General features: G+C 43.8%; 1 protein-coding gene across 3 annotated transcripts in view; it reads right to left on the bottom strand.

Moving 5' to 3' along the window:
* The window catches only part of UCHL5 (ubiquitin C-terminal hydrolase L5), a 421169-nt gene that overhangs the window by 266425 nt on the left and 133122 nt on the right, over positions 1 to 21622 (bottom strand). For all 3 annotated transcript variants that reach the window (XM_069737165.1, XM_069737164.1, XM_069737163.1), the window contains exons 4-5: positions 20992 to 21117; positions 11277 to 11338 (exon numbers count right to left, since the gene is read on the bottom strand). In XM_069737165.1, coding sequence (XP_069593266.1) covers positions 11277 to 11338; positions 20992 to 21117 — 188 coding nt within the window. The remainder of the gene's footprint in view (positions 1 to 11276; positions 11339 to 20991; positions 21118 to 21622) is intronic.

Below are 21622 nucleotides of genomic sequence, written 5' to 3' on the forward strand. Positions count from 1 at the left end.
AAACTAGACCTCCCAAGGAACTAATCTAGATGTGCGATGAGCACTTTGAACCCCAAAGTGCTTCACAGAAGTTTACAACGCAGAGCCGTGAAAATAAAAAAAAAACATTTTTCCTTCCTCAAAAATTATATTTTAGCCCGCAATTTTTTATTTTTACAAGGGTAAAAGGAGAAACTGGACCCCAAAGGTGCTGTGCAATTTCTCCTGAGTATGCGGATATCCCATATATGGGGGGAACCACTGTTTGGGCACACGTCAGGGCTCGGAAGGGAAGTAGTGACGTTTTGGAATGCAGACTTTGATGGAAAGGTCTGCGGGCGTCACATTGCGTTTGCAGAGCCCCTGATGTGGCTAAACAGTAGAAACCCCCACAAGTGACCCCATTTTGGAAACTAGACCCCCCCAAGGAACTTATCTAGATGTGTGGTGAGCACTTTGAACCCTCAAGTGCTTCACAGAAATTTATATAGCAAAAAGAAACCAGCGCACTACCAATGATGTAAATCATGTGAGGGGTGCGAAAGAGATGGTATATAAATGCAATGAAACAACACAGAAAAAAGCACCACTCTATATTAAATCGCACACCACTGATAAATGATGAAAAAAGGAAAACTTTTATTGATGCACAATTAAAAACAGTTTAAAATGGCCTAATGCCATAATCCCCACACTGGCCCGCCACAAAAATGCAAATACATATGGGCACATATAGTAAGCAAATTACATGGCCAAGCGGATAATATAATACAATACAGTGCCACGTGCCCACAAACTAATAAATAGAACGGCGCAAACAATACATAAAGATCCCCTAAGGGGAGCAACAAAATCAATCAGTAGCACCAAAAGAAGAAACCAAATATGCCCCCATACATAATGATCCAAAAAATAGGGCACAAAGGACCAAATAAGCTAGTCACCAGATCTGGCTGCCAACATATCAAGGGAGTATAAATAGGCTGAATAAAGTGGTAGTGAAGACATACCACAAAGCAGCCCAAATGGTAATGTAATTACCCCAGAACAGAGAGCGCAACCAGATCCTAGGTCCAGCCAGATAGAGGTGCCACAGGCATGTGCCAGAAGGTGCCAGGGAGTCCAACAGAGGGGACCAAGCGCCAGAGGCAGGGCGCAGCGTGGGAAGCGAACCCAACGCGTGTCGCCGTCACTAAGGACGGCTTCGTCAGGGGAAGGTGCAAGGGAGCGATCAAAGCAAGTTTAAATACCTTATACAGCGGTCAGGTGATGAGCAGGGCAGGAAAAGCGGCCGGAACCGGAAATTACATAGGTATGGCGGAAGCGCACGTACTGGCAGACGTCTCTGCCAGCACTACACCATGCGCATGCGCCGGAAACTTCCGACGCTGCGCATCGTGTGGAGAACATACAGCGCTATAGATATTATAGGGAGCCTAGCACGAGGATGCATCAGCTGATTATACACTCAAGTGAACACTTCGGGCGGACCAAGTCTTATATATCTTCTGATTAAGTTCCATACGTCTTCTGATTGGATTGTTATATTATATTTGCTGTATTTATGTTCTTAATACATGTTTTGGTTACTTGGTAGAGCGGTCTGTATGTTATTACATTTTTGTCCGTTATAGGGTATTGGTTTATTTTTTCTTTTGAGTGAGCATTGCCTACAGCATTCAACTCATAGGCTTCATCAAGGGGCTCCTTGGTGTTTGTTTGATTATGTATATCTGGGGGATAGGTCATTTCTTTTCATTTACATCCTATGGTCTATCCACTGATTCTGGCTATTCCATCTGTGTTCGGTAGCCCTCTTCTTTCAGTGGTTATATCGGTTACCACGTTGCGTTGCTGTATACATCCTCCCCCTTGTAGTATATACTCTCCCTTTTTGTATTATTTTAGTTTTTCCTTCCTTTTTAGGTTTCATCCATGGCATATTCCTATGGATGTCTATGTTATGTACATTCTTGTAGGCCTTATATGTTATTTGGCTTGTTTATGTATTATTGATTGTCTGTCATTATGATTATTTGTTTCTGGTGTTTTCCTTTGTTGTGTGTGCCCTTGTTTGTTTTGCTTGTCTAGTCTATGTCCTCTTTTTGTCGCTCTACTCCATCAGACCAGTTTGAGTATTTCACTTATTCATGCACTCATTTAGCTAGTTAGGTTAGTGGTTGTACTCCTCCCTGTCCCCTTGTTCTCTATGCAAGATCCTCTTTTTATTGTAGCGCTGTATATACGTATTGTTTCTCATTCTTTATACTTGTACAGCGCTTGACACTTCGTCCTTGCATCCTCGTGCTAGGCTCCCTATAATATCTATAGCGCTGTATGTTCTCCACACGATGCGCAGCGTCGGAAGTTTCCGGCGCATGCGCATGGTGTAGTGCTGGCAGAGACGTCTGCCAGTACGTGCGCTTCCGCCCTACCTATGTCATTTCCGGTTCCGGCAGCTTTTCGTGCCCTGCTCATCACCTGACCGCTGTATAAGGTATTTAAACTTGCCTTGATCGCTCCCTTGCACCTTCCCCTGACGAAGCCGTCCTTAGTGACGGCGACACGCGTTGGGTTCGCTCCCCACGCTGCGCCCTGCCTCTGGCGCTTGGTCCCCTCTGTTGGACTCCCTGGCACCTTCTGGCACATGCCTGTGGCACCTCTATCTGGCTGGACCTAGGATCTGGTTGCGCTCTCTGTTCTGGGGTAATTACATTACTATTTGGGCTGCTTTGTGGTATGTCTTCACTACCACTTTATTCAGCCTATTTATACTCCCTTGATATGTTGGCAGCCAGATCTGGTGACTAGCTTATTTGGTCCTTTGTGCCCTATTTTTTGGATCATTATGTATGGGGGCATATTTGGTTTCTTCTTTTGGTGCTACTGATTGATTTTGTTGCTCCCCTTAGGGGATCTTTATGTATTGTTTGCGCCGTTCTATTTATTAGTTTGTGGGCACGTGGCACTGTATTGTATTATATTATCCGCTTGGCCATGTAATTTGCTTACTATATGTGCCCATATGTATTTGCATTTTTGTGGCGGGCCAGTGTGGGGATTATGGCATTGGGCCATTTTAAACTGTTTTTAATTGTGCATCAATAAAAGTTTTCCTTTTTTCATCATTTATCAGTGGTGTGCGATTTAATATAGAGTGGTGCTTTTTTCTGTGTTGTTTCATCACAGAAATTTATAACGCAGAGCCGTGAAAATAAAAAAAAAAAAATTTCCCCACAAAAATAAGTTTTTAGCCCCCATTTTGTTATTTTACCCAAGGGTAACAGGAGAAATTAGACCCCCAGAGTTGTTGTGCAATTTTTCCTGAGTACGCTTATGCCCCATATGTTTGGGTAAACCACTGTTTGGGCGCACGTCGGGGCTCAGAAGGGAGGGGGCACCATTTGACTTTTTGAACGCAAGATTGGCTGGAATCAATGGTGGGGCCATGTCGCGTTTGGAGACCCCTGATGTGCCTAAACAGTGGAAACCCCTCAATTCTAACTCCAGCACTAACCCCAACACACTCCTACTCTAATCCCAACTCTAGCCATAACCCTAACCCTAACCCCAACACACCCCTAACACTAATCTTAACCTTATTCCCAACCCTAACCCTAAATCCAACCCTAAGGCTATGTGACCACGTTGCGGATTCGTGTGAGGATTTTTACGCAGTTTTTGAAAATCTGCAGGTAAAATGCACTGCCCACTTTACCGTGGATTTCCAGTGTTTTTTGTGCAGATTTCACTTGCGGATTCCTATTGAGGAACAAGTGTAAAACGCTAACCCTAGTTCTAACCCTAACCCTAGTTCTAACCCTAACCCTAGTTCTAACCCTAACCCTAGTTCTAACCCTAGTTCTTTAATAATAATAATCTTTATTTTTATATAGCGCTAACATATTCCGCAGCGCTTTACAGTTTTGCACACATTATCATCACTGTCCCCATTGGGGCTCACAATCTAGAATCCCTATCAGTATGTCTTTGGAATGTGGGAGGAAACCGGAGTACCCGGAGGAAACCCACGCAAACACGGAGAGAACATACAAACTCTTTGCAGATGTTGTCCTGGGTGGGATTAGAACCCAGGACCCCAGCGCTGCAAAGCTGCTGTGCTAACCACTGCGCCACCGTGCTGCCCAGTTCTAACCCTAACCCTAGTGGGGAAAAAAAGTAAATATATTTTCTTTATTTTATTATGTTCCCTACCTATGGGGGTGATAATGGGGGGGGGGGTATTTAGTTTTTTACTTTGATCACTGTGATAGAACCTATCATAGCGATCAAACTGTACCTGGAATGAATCTGCACTGCGCATGCGCCCGCCATTTTGGAAGATGGCAGCGCCCATGGAGAAGATGGATGGACACCAGGAGGGACACCGGAGCTCGGTAAGTATGCGGGGGTGGGATCGGACCACGGGGGAGTGAGATCGGACTGCGGGGGGGAGCGGAGGACAGCAGAAGACAGGACGGAGGATGGAGGCGGTGGATCATCGCGGTATCCAGCCATGGCTGATGATATTGCAGCATCGGCCATGGCTGGATTGTAATATTTCACCAATTTTCATTGGTGAAATATTACGATTGCTCTGATTGAAAGTGAAACGTCACTTTCAACAGCCAATCTGAGCGATCTTAACCACGGGGGGGGGGGGTGGGGGGTGGCGAAGATACCCCCCTGGGCTCAAGTACCACTCCCCCTGTCCCTGCAGGCCGGGTGAAATTGCAGTGAACCCTTTTGCCCGACCTGCAGGAGCGCGATAATTCTGTGACACAGCATATGCGTCACAGGTCGGATTGGCACCGACTTTCATGACTTATACGCTGTGTCACAGGTCGGGAGGGGGCTTAAGGATGGCTTGTTTCACCTGCATGGAGAGCTCCTTTGACTGCATGTTTACTTCACAGCAAAACCTTCCAAATGCAAGCACCACACCTCAAATCAACTCCAGGCCTTTTATCTGCTTAATTGAGAATTACATAATGAAGGGATTGCCCACACCTGTCCATGAAATAGAGGAGTTAATTGTCCAATTACTTTTGGTCCCTTTAAAAACAGGGTGGCACATGTTAAGGAGCTGAAACTCCTAAACCCTTCATCCAGTTTTAACCCCTTCATGACCCAGCCTATTTTGACCTTAAAGACCTTGCCGTATTTTGCAATTCTGACCAGTGTCCCTTTATGAGGTAATAACTCAGGAACGCTTCAACGGATCCTAGCGGTTCTGAGATTGTTTTTTCGTGACATATTGGGCTTCATGTTAGTGGTAAATTTAGGTCAATAAAATCTGCGTTTATTTGTGATAAAAACGGAAATTTGGCGAAAATTTTGAAAATTTCGCAATTTTCATATTTTGAATTTTTATTCTGTTAAACCAGAGAGTTATGTGACACAAAATAGTTAATAAATAACATTTCCCACATGTATACTTTACATCAGCACAATTTTGTAAACAAAATTTTTTTTTGCTAGGAAGTTATAAGGGTTAAAATTTGACCAGCGATTTCTCATTTTTACAATGAAATTTACAAAACCATTTTTTTAGGGACCACCTCACATTTGAAGTCAGTTTGAGGGGTCTATATGGCTGAAAATACCCAAAAGTGACACCATTCTAAAAACTGCACTTCTCAAGGTACTCAAAACCACATTCAAGAAGTTTATTAACCCTTCAGGTGCTTCACAGCAGCAGAAGCAACATGGAAGGAAACAATGAACATTTAACTTTTTAGTCACAAAAATTATCTTTTAGCAACAATTTTTATATTTTCCCAATGGTAAAAGGAGAAACTGAACCACGAAAGTTGTTGTCCAATTTGTCCTGAGTACGCTGATACCTCATATGTGGGGGTAAACCACTGTTTGGGCGCACGGCAGGGCTTGGAAGGGAAGGAGCGCCATTTGACTTTTTGAATAAAAAATTGGCTCCACTCTTTAGCAGACACCATGTCACGTTTGGAGAGCCCCCGTGTGCCTAAAAATTGGAGCTCCCCCACAAGTGACCCCATTTTGGAAACTAGACGCCCCAAGGAACTTATCTAGATGCATAGTGAGCACTTTGAACCCCCAGGTGCTTCACAAATTGATCCGTAAAAATGAAAAAGTACTTTTTTTTCACAAAAAAAATCTTTTAGCCTCAATTTATTCATTTTCACATGTGTAACAGGATAAAATGGATCCTAAAATTTGTTGGGCAATTTCTCCTGAGTACACCAATACCTCACATGTGGGGGTAAACCACTGTTTGGGCACATGGTAAGGCTCAAAAGGGAAGGAGCGCCATTTGACTTTTTGAATGAAAAATTATCTCCATCGTTAGCGGACACCATGTCGCGTTTGGAGAGACCCTGTGTGCCTAAACATTGGCGCTCTCCCACAAGTGACCCCATTTTGGAAACTAGACCCCCCAAGGAACTTATCTAGATGCATATTGAGCACTTTAAACCCCCAGGTGCTTCACAGAAGTTTATAACGCAGAGCCATGAAAATAAAAAATAAAAATTATTTTCTCAAAAATGATCTTTTAGCCTGCAATTTTTTATTTTCCCAAGGGTAACAGGAGAAATTTGACCCCAAATGTTGTTGTGCAGTTTGTCCTGAGTACGCTGATACCCCATATGTGGGGGTAAACCACTGTTTAGGCGCACGGCAGGGCTCGGAAGGGAAGGCACGCCATTTGGCTTTTTAAATGGAAAATTAGCTCCAATCATTAGCGGACACCATGTCACGTTTGGAGAGCCCCTGTGTGCCTAAACATTGGAGATCCCCCAGAAATGACCCAATTTTGGAAACTAGACCCCCAAAGGAACTAATCTAGATGTGTGGTGAGGACTTTGAACCCCCAAGTGCTTCACAGAAGTTTATAACGCAGAGCCATGAAAATAAAAAAAAAAAAATTATTTTCTCAAAAATGATCTTTTAGCCTGCAATTTTTTATTTTCCCAAGGGTAACAGGAGAAATTTGACCCCAAAAGTTGTTGTCCAGTTTCTCCTGAGTACGCTGATACCCCATATGTGGGGGTAAACCACTGTTTGGGCACATGCCGGGGCTCGGAAGTGAAGTAGTGACGTTTTGAAATGCAGACTTTGATGGAATGCTCTGTGGGCGTCACGTTGCATTTGCAGAGCCCCTGATGTGGCTTAACCGTAGAAACCCCCCACAAGTGACCCCATTTTGGAAACTAGACCCCGAAAGGAACTTATCTAGATGTGTGGTGACCACTTTGAACCCCCAAGTGCTTCACAGAAGTTTATAATGCAGAGCCGTGAAAATAATACGTTTTCTTTCCTCAAAAATAATTATTTAGCCCAGAATTTTTTAATTTTCCCAAGGGTAACAGGAGAAATTTGACCCCAATATTTGTTTTCCAGTTTCTCCTGAGTACGCTGATACCCCATGTGTGGAGGTAAACCACTGTTTGGGCACACGTCGGGGCTCAGAAGGGAAGTAGTGACTTTTGAAATGCAGACTTTGATGGAATGGTCTGCGGGCGCCACGTTGCGTTTGCAGAGCCCCTGGTGTTCCTAAACAGTAGAAACCCCCCACAAGTGACCCCATTTTAGAAACTAGACCCTCCAAGGAACTTATCTAGATATGTGGTGAGCACTTTGAACCCCCAAGTGCTTCACAGACGTTTACAACGCAGAGCCGTGAAAATAAAAAATCATTTTTCTTTCCTCAAAAATGATGTTTTAGCAAGCATTTTTTTATTTTCACAAGGGTAACAGGATAAATTGGACCCCAGTAATTGTTGCGCAGTTCATCCTGAGTATGCTGGTACCCCATATGTGGGGGTAAACCACTGTTTGGGCACACGTCGGGGCTCGGAAGTGAGGGAGCACCATTTGACTTTTTGAATACAAGATTGGCTGGAATCAATGGTGACGCCATGTTGTGTTTGGAGACCACTGATGTGCCTAAACAGTGGAAACCCCTCAATTCTGCCTCCAGCACTAACCCCCCCACATCCCTAACCCTAATCCCAACTGTAGCCATAACCCTAATCACAACCCTAATTCCAACCCTAACCCTAAGGCTATGTGCCCACATTGCGGATTCGTGTGAGATTTTTCAGCATCATTTTTGAAAAATCCGCGGGTAAAAGGCACTGCGTTTTACCGGCGGATTTTCCGCGGATTTCCAGTGTTTTTTGTGCGGATTTCACCTGCGGATTCCTATTGAGGAACAGGTGTAAAACGCTGCGGAATCCGCACAAAGAATTGACATGCTGCGGGAAATACAACGCAGCGTTTCAGCGCGGTATTTTCTGCACCATGGGCACAGCGGATTTGGTTTTCCATAGGTTTACATGGTACTGTAAACCTGATGGAACACTGCTGCGAATCCGCAGCGGCCAATTCGCAGTGTGGGCACATAGCCTAATTCTAAAGGTATGTGCACACGCTGCGGAAAACACTGCGGATCCGCAGCAGTTTCCCATGAGTTTACAGTTCAATGCAAACCCATGGGAAACAAAAATCGCTGTACACATGCTGCGGAAAAACTGCACGGAAACGCAGCGGTTTACATTCCGCAGCATGTCACTTCTTTGTGCGGATTCCGCAGCGGTTTTACAACTGCTCCAATAGAAAATCGCAGTTGTAAAACCGCAGTGAAATGCGCAGAAAAAACGCGGTAAATCCGCCATAAATCCGCAGCGGTTTAGCACTGCGGATTTATCAAATCCGCAGCGGAAAAATCCGCAGAGGACCAGAATACGTGTGCACATACCGAAACCCTAACCCTAGCCCTAACCCTACCCCTAACCCTACCCTAACATTAGTGGAAAAAAAAAATTCTTTATTTTTTTTATTGTCCCTACCTATGGGGGTGACAAAGGGGGGGGGGGGGTGTCATTTATTATTTTGATCACTGAGATATAATCTATCTCAGTGATCAAAATGCACTTTGGAACGAATCTGCCGGCCGGCAGATTCGGCGGGCGCACTGCGTATGCGCCCGCCATTTTGGAAGACGGCGGCGCCCGGGGAGAAGACGGACGGACCCCGGCAGGATCGGTAAGTATGATGGGGTGGGAGGGGGAGCACGGGGGGGGGGGGGGGGGGATCGGAGCATGGGGGGGTGAATCGGAGCGCGGGTCAGGGTGGAACGGAGCACAGGGGGGGTGGAACGGAGCACGGGGGGTGGAACGGAGCACGGGGGGGGTGGAACGGAGCACGGGGGGGTGGAACGGAGCACGGGGGGTGGATCGGAGTGCAGGGGGGGTGATTGGAGCACGGGGGGGGGGGTGATTGGAGCACGGGGGTGAGCGGACAAGAGCACGGGGGGGGAGCGGAGCACAGGACGGAGGGGAGCGGGGCAGTGTACCGGGCAGATCGGAGGGCTGGGGGGGCGATCGGTGGGGTGGGGGCACATTAGTATTTCCAGCCATGGCCGATGATATTTCAGCATTGGCCATGGCTGGATTGTAATATTTCACCCGTTATAATAGGTGAAATATTACAAATCGCTCTGATTGGCTGTTGAAAGTGAAACTGCCAATCAGAGCGATCGTAGCCACGGGGGGGTGAAGCCACCCCCCTGGGCTAAACTACCGCTCCCCCTGTCCCTGCAGATCGGGTGAAATGGGAGTTAACCCTTTCACCCGATCTGCAGGGACGCGATCTTTCCATGACGCCACATAGGCGTCATGGGTCGGATTGGCACCGACTTTCATGACGCCTACGTGGCGTCATGGGTCGGGAAGGGGTTAATGTGGATACCCTCAAATGAAAGCTGAAAGTCTGAACTTCAACTGCATCTGAATAGTTTTGCTTAAAATTCATTGTGGTAATGTTTATAACCAAAATTAGAAAAATGTCTCTGTCCAAATATATATGGACCTAACTGTACATACATGCACACAGCAAATTTGTAAAAAAACAAAAACAAAAAAAAAACACTAAAGTTCAAACCCCCTGTCTGTCTCTTTATCCACTATCAATTTCTATAGCATTCACTGCTGTTTTTCATTTTTTGACCTGTGTTTTTATAGAGTTTTTGACAGACTTCATTTAAGTCAGTAGGGTGAAAAAATGCTGCAAAAACACTGAAAAAATTGACAAGCTGTAGATTTGAATCTGCAATGCACAAACATGAGCATGACACTTCAGGATTCTCATTCACTTTGCTGGCATCAGGATTCCCTTCAGGTATTGTGGCAAAAACGGACATGTGCACAGAAGCTCAAGTGGTAAATACGGTATGTAATTATTCTTTCTTCACCACCCAAAAGTAAAAATTTCTGTGAGGCACATGTGGAGTCAATATGCTTACTGCACCCCTAGATTAATTAATTGATGGGTGGTTTGTAAAATGGGGTCACATAAGGTGGGTTTTCTGATGTTCTGGCACCTCAGGGGCTCTCCCAATGTGAAATGGCACCCTCTGACCAGCAAAATCAAATTCAATATGGTGCTCCTTCTCTTCTGAGCTTTGCACTGGGTTCAAATGTAGTTTTGCACCACTTATTGCGTATCGGCGTACTCAAAAAAAATTGCACAACAAACTGTATGGTCCATTTGCTCCTGTTTGTTACCCCTTTATAAAATGAAAAGTTTGTGGCTAAAGCAACATTTTTGTGGTAAAAAAAAAATTTAAATTATTTTTTCCTTGAACATTGCTTTAATTCCTGTGAAGCACTTGAAGGGATAATAATAAACTTTTTGAATGTGGTTTTGTGCACCATCAGGGGTGCAGTTTTTAAAATGGTGTCAATTTTGGGGTATTTTCTGTCATATAGGTCCCTTAAAATCACGTCACATGTGAAGCCTATAAAAAAAAATATTTAGTAAATTTTGTTGGAAAAATGAAAAAAAAAATTGTTGATTATCTCAGCACAGGAACATTTTATTTAAACACATCAAATTGAGAAAATTGTTGTTAATCCTAGATCTATTGATTAAAATTAACTCATGTTTGTGGCAAACCCCCTTTAACATAGGTCATAGATATAAGATACGTGGGGGTGCGACACCTGACACCCAGCATCCCTGCTTATCAGCTGTTCCCAATCCCAGTGTAATGTGGTCAGTTCCAGAGCTGCCCAGTTATATCAGCTGTATACTGTAGTTGCCATGGATGGGTGTCCCTCTTCTTCCACCTCTATACGAATCAATAGGGGGGGAAATGTGCAGTCACTATTCAATTGAAAAAGTTGCAAGCAGTACTGAAAGACACCCAAGAATGGCTACACTAACCACATAATAGAAAAAAAAAACGTATAGCTCTTGGAGAAAAGTCTACCTAAATATAATATAGATCGATCTTAGTTTTAACAAACACATACCTTGCAAAGCTGTTGTGTACTTGACGAATTACTTCAGAGTTGCTTAATGCCAATCCCTTCATCTAAAAAGCAAAAAACCGCTACATATCATTGATGTGTCTACAAGAGCTAAACAAAATTCAACCAAACATGCATTTAAAAAGTTCTCTCTGGGAATAGAAAAAAAAGAACTATGTAATTATAAATTACTTTGTAATAACTTTAACCCCTTCCCGACCTCCGCCGTACTATTAGGCCGGGTTCACATTGCGTTAACGGCGTCCGTTAGACGGACTACGTTACACCACATTAATTCCTATGTCGGACGCATCGCTAGCGCACGCCCACAAAGGGTGTGCGCTAGCGCACGCCCACAAAGGGTGTGCGCTAGCGATGTGCTGTCATTGAGTGACGGACCCTGAGACGCGGGCTGCAGCGTTTCCGGGTCTGTCACCGTTAGCGCAGATAGAGCTAGCAGATGCTCTATCTGCGCTAGCGCGATGGAATGTCGGCATGCGTTAACAGCAGCCCGTTAACGTATGTGTTGAACGCATTGCTGTTAACGCAATGTGAACCCAGCCTTACTGCGGAGGTCGGGTTCCCTGCTTTAATGTGGGCTCCGGTGCTGAGCCCACCTTAAAGCCGGGACATGTCAGCTGTTTTGCACAGCTAACATGTGCCCGCAATAGCGGCGGGTGAAATCGCGATTCACCCGCCACTATTAACTAGTTAAATGCCGCTGTCAAACGCTGACAGCAGCATTTAAATGGCGCTTCCGATCGAGAGGCCAGAAATGCGCTCATCGCCGACCCCCGTCACATGATCGGGGGTCAGCGATGCGTCAGGATAGTAACCATAGGAGGTCCTTTAGACCTCTATGGTTACGGATGCCAGCCTGCTGTGAGTGCCACTCTGCGGTCGGCGCTCATAGTAAGCCTGCAATTCAGCTGAGTAGTAGTAGTAGTAGCTGAGCCGATTGAGTTGTGCCAGCTTCTAGCCTCTCATGGAGGCTATTGAAGCATGGCAAAAGTAAAAGAAAAAGTTTTTTAAAAAAAATTATGAAAAAAATAATAACAAAAAAAATATATAAAAGTTTAAATTATCCCCCTTTCGCCACATTCAAAATGAAACAATAAAAAAAAAAAAAAATCAAACCTACACATATTTGGTATCAGAATCGCCCGATCTATCAATAAAAAAAAAGGATTAACCTGATCGCTAAACGGCGTTGCGAGAAAAAAAAAATTAGAAATGCCAGAATTATGTTTTTTTTGGTCGCAGCGACATTGCATTAAAATGTAATAATGGGCGATCAAAAGAGCGTATCTGCACCAAAATGGTATCACTAAAAACATCAGCTCGGCACACAAAAGATAAGCCCTGACCTGATCCCAGATCACGAAAAATTGAGACGCTACGGGTATTGGAAAATTGCGCTATTTTTTTTTTTATTTAGCAAAGTTTGGAATTTTGTTTTACCACTTAGATAAAACATAACCTAGACATGTTTGGTGTTTATGAACTCATAATTACCTGGAGAATCATATTGGCGGGTCAGTTTTAGCATTTAGTGAACCTAGCAAAAAAGCCAAACAAAAAACAAGTGTGGATTGCACCTTTTTGAAATTTCACCACACCTGGAATTTTTTCCCCGTTTTCTAGTATATGACATGCTAAAATCATTGATGTCGTTGAAAAGTGCAACTTGTCCCACAAAAAACAAGCCCTCACATGGCCATATTGACGGAAAAATAAAAGTTATGCCTCTTGGAAGGAGGGGAGCGAAAAACGAGAACGCAAAAATGGAAAGGTCGTGAAGGGGTTAAGTTAAAAGGGTGGTCCAATACTAGCACTGATTCAACTGTACATGTTCACTTAATTTAAAAATCGAATCTATTTTTAATATACTTTAACCCCTTCACAACCTTTGACGAACATGTACGTCAAAAGCTGTTAATCTATGACGGAATTTAAGACGCGCCGACAGGGAACACATCATTCCCCAAAAGGTACCGTCACACTGAACGATATCGCTAGCGATCCGGGACGTTGCAGCGTCCTGGCTAGCGATATCGTTGAGTTTGACACGCAGCAGCGATCAGGATCCTGCTGTGCCATCGTTGGTCGGCGCAGAAAGTCCAGCACTTTATTTCGTCGCTGGACCTCCCGCAGACATCGCTGAATCGGCGTGTGTGACGCCGATTCAGCGATGTCTTCACTGGTAACCAGGGTAAATATCGGGTTACTAAGTGCAGGGCCGCGCTTAGTAACCCGATGTTTATCCTGGTTACCAGTGTAAACGTAAAAAAAAACAAACACCACATACTTACATTCCGGTGTCTGTCCTCCGGCGCTGTGCTTCTCTGCACTGGCTGTGAGCGCCGGCCAGTCGGAAAGCACAGCGGTGACATCACCGCTCTGCTTTCCGGCTGGCCGGCGCTGACAGTGCAGAGGAAAGCACAGCGCCGGAGGACAGACACGGAAGGTAAGTATGTAGTGTTTGTTTTTTTTACGTTTACGCTGGTAACCAGGGTAAACATCGGGTTGCTAAGCGCGGCCCTGTGCTTAGTAACCCGATGTTTACCCTGGTTACCCGGGTACTTCGGGATCGTTGGTCGCTGGAGAGCTGTCTGTGTGACAGCTCTCCAGCGACCAAACAGCGACGCTGCAGCGATCGACATCGCTCAGTGTGACGGTACCCAAACCCACTGGCATGACTGTGACATGATGGCAGAGTGCCAGTTGGTTGCCATGACAGCCAGGGGTATGCTCAAGACCTCCTGGCATGTCATGAGGATCCTCCTGTGAAAGCCTGCATTTAACCAGAATTCATATATTGTAATTTTTAGTGATGAGCGAATGTGCTCTGATAAGGTGTTTTCCGAGCATCGCGCGCTCGTACATTATTTTCGCGTCCATGTAGCTGCATGATTTGCAGAAGTTAAACAGCCTGAACACATGCGAGGATTGCTATATGCTTATGCTCGAGTCATACCCAGGAGTCGGCAGGGGAGGGGGAGCAGGGGATGTCTAATTATACTCACCTGCTTTTGGCACAGTCCCTGCAGGTCCCTGGTTTCCCGGCGCCGCAGTTTCTTCCTGTACAGAGCAGTCACATGGTAAAGCTCATTACAGTAATGAATATGCGGCTCCACCTCCCATAGGGGTGGAGCCACATATTCATTACTGTAATGAGCGGTAACGGTGACCGGTCAGTAGAAGAAGCTGCGGCGGCACGGAAAAAGGGACTGCACAGCGCCAGGAGCAGGTGAGTATAACGGGGAGGAGAGCACTGTGCGATATTCACCTGCTCCTCGTTCCGACGCCACTCCGTCTTCAGCAGTGACGCTCAGGTCAGGGGGCGTGGTGACGTGGTTAGTGCACGCCCTCTGCCTGAACGTCAGTGCAGAAGACGCTGAAGATGGAGCGGCGCTGGAACGAAGTCAGGTGAATATTGAAAGTGCCGGGGGGCCTGAGCGACGGAGAGGTGAGTATGTGATTTTTTATTTTTTTACTGCAGCAACAGCAAATGGGGCAAGTGTCTGTATGGAGCCACAATCAACGTTTGTGCAGCACTATATGGCGCAAATATCTTTATGGAGCACCTTATGGATCCATAATTAACGTTTGTGGAGCATTATATGGGGCAAGTGTCTGTATGGAGCATCTTATGGGGCCATAATCAACGTTTGCGCAGCATTATATTGGGCAAATGTGTCTATGCAGCATCTTATGGGGCCATTATTAACCTTTATGGAGGATTATATGGGGCATTTCTTAATTTGGAGCATCTTATGGGGCTCCTGATTCAATATGGATGTTCATAAAGACAACCTACTGATGTTTCAATTAATTTTACTTTTATTGGTATCTATTTTTACTTTTGATATTTAACGGTAGCGGCTGCACTTTTCACCCTAGCCTTATACTCGAGTCATTAAGTTTTCCCAGTTTTTTGTGCCAAAATTAGGCTGCAGTCACACTAGCAGAATTTGGTCAGTATTTTACATCAGTATTTGTAAGCCAAAACCAGGGGTGGAACAAATAGAGGAAAAGTATAATAGAAACATATGCACCACTTCTGCATTTATCACCCACTCCTGGTTTTGGCTTACAAATACCGATGTAAAATACTGACCAAATACTGCTAGTGTGACGGCAGCCTTGGGGGGGGGGGGAATGGTCAGTATGTGTATGTATGTATATATATATATATATATATATATATATATATATATATATATATATATATATATATATATATATATATATATATATATATATATATATATTATCAGAAGAAGAAAAGCAGCACAAAAAATAATAGAAAAAGCCTTGAAAAAGGATTCTCATATCCTAAACGTTGCCATGCCGCTCAGGCAATAAAGTCCACTTTTTCTATTATTTTTTGTGCTGCTTTTCTTTTTCTGATACTATAACTGGAGGCTATTTGGACTGCTGGTTGGGAGAGCTTTGCACACCATTGGATGCCGTTCCTATTAATTATATATATATAATTTTTATTTTTTTCAAAAATATAAAAAACAAATATAAATTCAAAGCACCATTCTAGTGTTTTTTTTTATTGCAGCGCTGGAGTGGTTCTACTAATGTAAGTTACCTGCACAAAGTCTCATACTTACCAGCCACAGTCTTCATTTGTTATCTGCAATGCTCTCGTTGGTCTCTGCTAGGCGATCTGGAAGTCACATCTCAATGCAAGTCTATGAGAGCCAGAACGAAGCCCTCAGACTTAGGGCTTGTTTCCATTTGCGAGAAACACGTCCGAGTCTCGCATGTGAAAACCAAGCTGTGGCGCCGGCACTCCAGAGCGGAGCGTGCAGCTCCATGTGTTGCTATGCGGCTGCACGCTCCGCTCTGGAGTGCCGGTGCCACAGCTTGGTTTTCACATGCGAGACTCGGGCGTGTTTCTCGAAAATGGAAACAAGCCCTTACATTGAGAGCTAGGAACAGTTGAAGGTGAGTCTAAGACTGGGTGCAGGGACTTTACATTAGTAGCACCACTCCAGCAAAGAACATATATATATATATATATATATATATATATATATATATATATATATATATATATATATATATAATACACACAAAATTGCTGGAGTGGTGCTTTAACCCGTTCATGACCCAGCCTATTTTGCCCTTAATGACCCAGCCGTTTTTTTGCAATTCGGACCAGTGTCCCTTTATGAGGTAATAACTCAGGAATGCTTCAACGGATCCTAACGGTACGGAGATTGTTTTTTTCGTGACATATTGGTCTTCATGTTAGTCCTAAATTTAGGTTGATAATTTTTGCATTTATTTGTGAAAAAAATGGAAATTTGTCTAAAATTTTGAAAATTTCGCAATTTTCAAATTTTGAATTTTTATTCTGTTAAACGAGAGAGTTATGTGACACAAAATAGATTAAAAAATAACATTACCCACATATCTACTTTACATCAGCACAATTTTTGAAACTTTTTTTTGCTAGGAAGTTATAAGGGTTAAAATTTGACCAGCGATTTCTCATTTTTACAACGAAATTTACAAAACCATTTTTTTTAGTGACCACCTCACATGTGAAGTCAGTTTGAGGGGTCTATATGGCTGAAAATACCCAAAAGTGACACCATTCTAAAAACTACACCCCTCAAGGTACTCAAAACCACATTCAAGAAGATTATTAACCCTTTAGGTACTTCACAGCAGCAGATGCAACATGGAAGGAAAAAATGAACATTTAACTTTTTAGTCACAAAAATGATCTTTTAGCAACAATTTTTTATTTTCCAAAGGGTAAAAAGAGAAACTGGACCCCAAAAGTTAATGTACAATTTGTCCTGAGTACGCCGATACCCCATATGTGGGGGGGAACCACTGTTTGGGCGCACGACAGGGCTCGGAAGGGAAAAAGCGCCATTTGACTTTTGAATGAAAAATTGGCTCCAATCTTTAGCGGACACCATGTCGCGTTTGGAGAGCCCCTGTGTGCCTAAACATTGGAGCTCCCCCACAAGTGACCCCATTTTGGAAACTAGACCACCCAAGGAGCTTATCTAGATGCATAGTGAGCACTTTGAACCCCCAGGTGCTTCACAAATTGATCCGCAAAAATGAAAAAGTACTTTTTTTCACAAAAATATGTCTTTTTATCCTCAATTATTTCATTTTCACATGGGCAACAGGATAAAATGGATCCTAAAATGTGTTGGGCAATTGCTCCCGAGTACACCAATACCTCACATGTGAGGGTAAAGCACTGTTTGTGCACACGGCAAGGCTCGGAAGGGAAGGAGCGCCATTTGACTTTTGAATGAAAAATTTGCTCCAATTGTTACCGGACACCATGTCGCGTTTGCAGAGCCCCTATGTGCCTAAACATTGGAGCTCCTAAACATGTGACCCCATTTTGGAAACTAGACCCCCCCAAGGAACTAATCTAGATGTGTGGTGACCACTTTAAACCCCCAAGTGCTTCACAGAAGTTTATAACGCAGAGCCATGAAAATAAAAAAATATTTTTCATTCCTCAAAAATTATGTTTTAGCAAGCAATTTTTTATTTTCGCAAGGGTAACAGGAGAAATTGGACCCCAATAATTGTTGCCCAGTTTGTCCTGAGTATGTTGGTACCCCATATGTGGGGGTAAACCACTGTTTGGGCGGACTCGGAAGGGAGGGAGCACCATTTGACTTTTTGAATGCAAGATTGGCTGGAATCAATGGTGGCGCCATGTTGCGTTTGGAGACCCCTGATGTGCCTAAACAGTGGAAACACCTCAATTCTTCCACCAACACTAACCCCAACACACCCCTAATCCCAACTCTAGCCATAACCCTAATCACAACCCTAACCGCAACACACCACCCCTAACCCTAACCCCAACACACCCCTAACCATAACCCTAACCACAAGCCTAATATCTTAACCCTATTTCCAACCCTAGCCCTAATTCCAACCCTAACCCTAAGGCTATGTGCCCACCTTGCGGATTCGTGTGAGATTTTTCTGCACCATTTTTGGAAAATCCGCAGGTAAAAGGCACTGCGTTTTACCTGCAGATTTACCACGGATTTCCAGTGTTTTTTGTGCGCATTTCACCTGCGGATTCCTATTGAGGAATTGGTGTAAAACGCTGCGGAATCTGCACAAAGAATTGACATGCTGCGAAAAATACAACACAGCGTTTCCGCACGGTATTTTCCGCACTTTGCGCACAGCGGACTTGGTTTTCCATAGGTTTACATGGTACTGTAAACCTGATGGAAAACTGCTACAAATCCGCAGCGGCCAATCTGCTCCATGTGCACATAGCCTAATTCTAACCCTATCCCCGGTTCTAACCCTAACCTTAACCCTAGTGTAAATATATATATATATATATATATATATATATATATATATATATATATATATATATATATATATATATATATATATACACACACCTCTATCTATATATATATTTTTTTTTCATTATTTTATTATTGTCCCTACCTATAGGGGTGATAGGGGGGGTTCATTTACCATTTTTTTTATTTTGATCGCTGTGATAAAACCTACCTGGAACGAATCTGCCAGCCAGCAGATTCGGTGGGCGCACTGCGCATGCCATTTTGGAAGATGGCGGCGCCCATGGAGTAGATGGACGGACACCGGGAGGCTCGGTAAGTATGAGGGGCTGGGATCGGAGCACGGGGGGTGGATCGGAGCACGGGGAGCGGACAGGAGGAGTGGACAGAAGGATGGTGGGGAGCGGACCACAGTACGGGACAGAATGGAGGACTGGGGAGGAGATCGGTGGCGGGGGGCAGATCAGGGTTTCCAGCCATGGCCGATGATATTGCAGCATTGGCCATGGCTGGATTGTAATATTTCACCAGGTGAAATATTTCATAGGCGAAATATTACAAATTGCTCTGATTGGCTGTTGAAATTGAAACAGCCAATTAGAGTGATCGTAGCCACGGGGGTTGGGGGGGTGGGGGGGGGCGAGGCAACCACCCCCCGGGCTGAAGTACCACTCCCCCTGTCCCTGCAGATCGAGTGAAATTGGAGTTAACCCTTTCACCCGATCTGCAGGGACGCGATCATTCTGTGACACAGCATATGCTTCACAGGTCGGATTGGCACCGACTCATGACGCATACGCTGTGTCACAGGTTGGGAAGGGGTTAAACAACAGAAGACCAGTGGTAATGACCTTGCCTAAAAACACACTGTCAAAGCATTTATGTAACCAAAATCTGCATTCCATAAACCGCATCCAGTTTGCAGCCACATTTTTTTGCCTTAGCAGTACTTAAGAATTAAGCTTAATGCTGAAGCCAAATATCCCAATTGTAGTTTTAGCCAAATACCTACTTGAACAATGCGCTTGAACCACCCCAGCTAGCATAAAACATGGTGCAAGATTAATCAAAACAGTCGAGCCAGTATTTGGAGGTAAACCGCTTTGAAAAGTCATAATTTTAGTGTAACTGGCTGATGCGCTAAAATTATGTGACTTTTGGCGTTATCACCCTGCTCTGACAAAGTGAGCAGCATGGCAACCTCTGTTTGTCAAATTCATGACAGGTGGCAGCATTCATTATACCAGCAGCGACTCTAGGTAAGATCTGTGGTGAGGCAAACTCTTGTGCAGACCCCTCGTCAGGCGCACCCGACACATGAATAGGAATAAGCCTCTTCATGAATCAGGATCGTCTGACTCCAGCACATCTCATCACTGAGTGCTCATGGGATACCATGGCAGCTGGGGGCTTACTGATTGCAGCACAGCAAACAGAGGAGGCAGCTCAAAGACTGGAGTCAGGCAGAGGAGGCCAGAGAATCACAGGCAAGGAGGACAAGATCCAGTGCACAGTCCAGCCCCTGTGCACCAAAATAACATTAGCAGAAAAGTTCAAATGGTGACGGCACCATTACAGGCATGTCTTTACTTTACATTACAAAAGTGTAGTGACAGGTCCTCTAAGGATTATCTGCATGCTATAAATCAGACAGTTTATAGAATTCATGAAATTTAGTTTTTAACAACTCAAAGAGACTTCATGTATGACACTTTTTAAGCTGTGTGCACACGTTCCAGATTTTTCGCTATAAAACCACGAAAAAAAACGCATCCATTAAGCATCCGATTAATAGAATTCAATACAGAATTTTTGTGCATATGTTGTGTTTTTTTCTGTGCCATGTTGATTAATTTTGCGGATTTTTCACAGATTTCCTGCTATTTAATGCATTGGGAAGCTCTGTAAAAACACGTGAAAAATCTGCACAAAAACGCAATAAAAAAAACCGCAAAAAACGCATGCAGATCTCCTGCGGAAAAAGTCTGGTTTTGTTCAGGAAATTTCTGCAAATAATCCTGACGTGTGCACATAGCCTTAGACATAAGACGCACACGTTGCTCCTTTTAATTAAAAAAAAAAAAAAACACAGACAGAGAATGGTACTATAGGAAAGCACAAGAGATTCTGCTTTTCTATACAGAAGATTATGCTGCCACATCATTATGAAAGTGAAAGAAAATTATTAGTGATGAGCGAGTGTACTCGTTACTCGGGTTTCCCAGAGCACGCTAGGGTGGTCTCCGAGTATTTGGATGTGCTCAGAGATTTAGTTTTCGATGCTCTGGGAAACCTGAATAACGAGTATACTCGCTCATCACTAAGAATTATACATTAACCCAATGGTATAACTTGAAAAACAAACCTGACTCAATACTCACTGCTGCATCAAAACTTTGAGTGAATTCTTTAAATTCAGACAGGGTTTCTCCTAAATGTACATCAGGATGGGTTGTGTTAAGCAATATGCTTACAATGGCTTGTGTGGCACAGGCATTATTTATCACCTAGTTGGAAGGAAGACACAATTATATCTATAATGATTGTGATAGTTTACAAATATGGAACAAAACAACAATAAAACAACCCTAAGTAATATTTTAAATTGTACATAACAGAACAATTAGCCAAGATGGCACAAAAAGAAAAAAAACAAATTGATCCAAGACAAGAAAGCAAACTCAATGCAGACACAGCAGCCTGTCATCCACCACAGAGGTGGAGAAGGGGGAAACATTGCCTACTCATAATGCTCCTATTCGTCATTACGTTATTTTAAATTTGATAGGACATCTTATCAGCTTATGTGATAGATCAACTTTACATAAGGAATAAGGAATCTCTGCCTTATGTGTTTTACTGTATCTGATCGGATCTGGTGAAGTGATGGACGGGAGACATGCGTCACTGCGCATGATGGCGTCGGTGATGTGAAAACAGAAGTTTCCTCCAGCACCCTACGTGTTGGCATGGTTTTTTGAAAGTTTTATTATGAGCTGGTTTTAGTGGACA

The sequence above is a fragment of the Ranitomeya imitator genome, chromosome 8, assembly GCF_032444005.1.
Source record: "Ranitomeya imitator isolate aRanImi1 chromosome 8, aRanImi1.pri, whole genome shotgun sequence".
NCBI classification, from domain to species: Eukaryota; Metazoa; Chordata; class Amphibia; order Anura; family Dendrobatidae; genus Ranitomeya; species Ranitomeya imitator.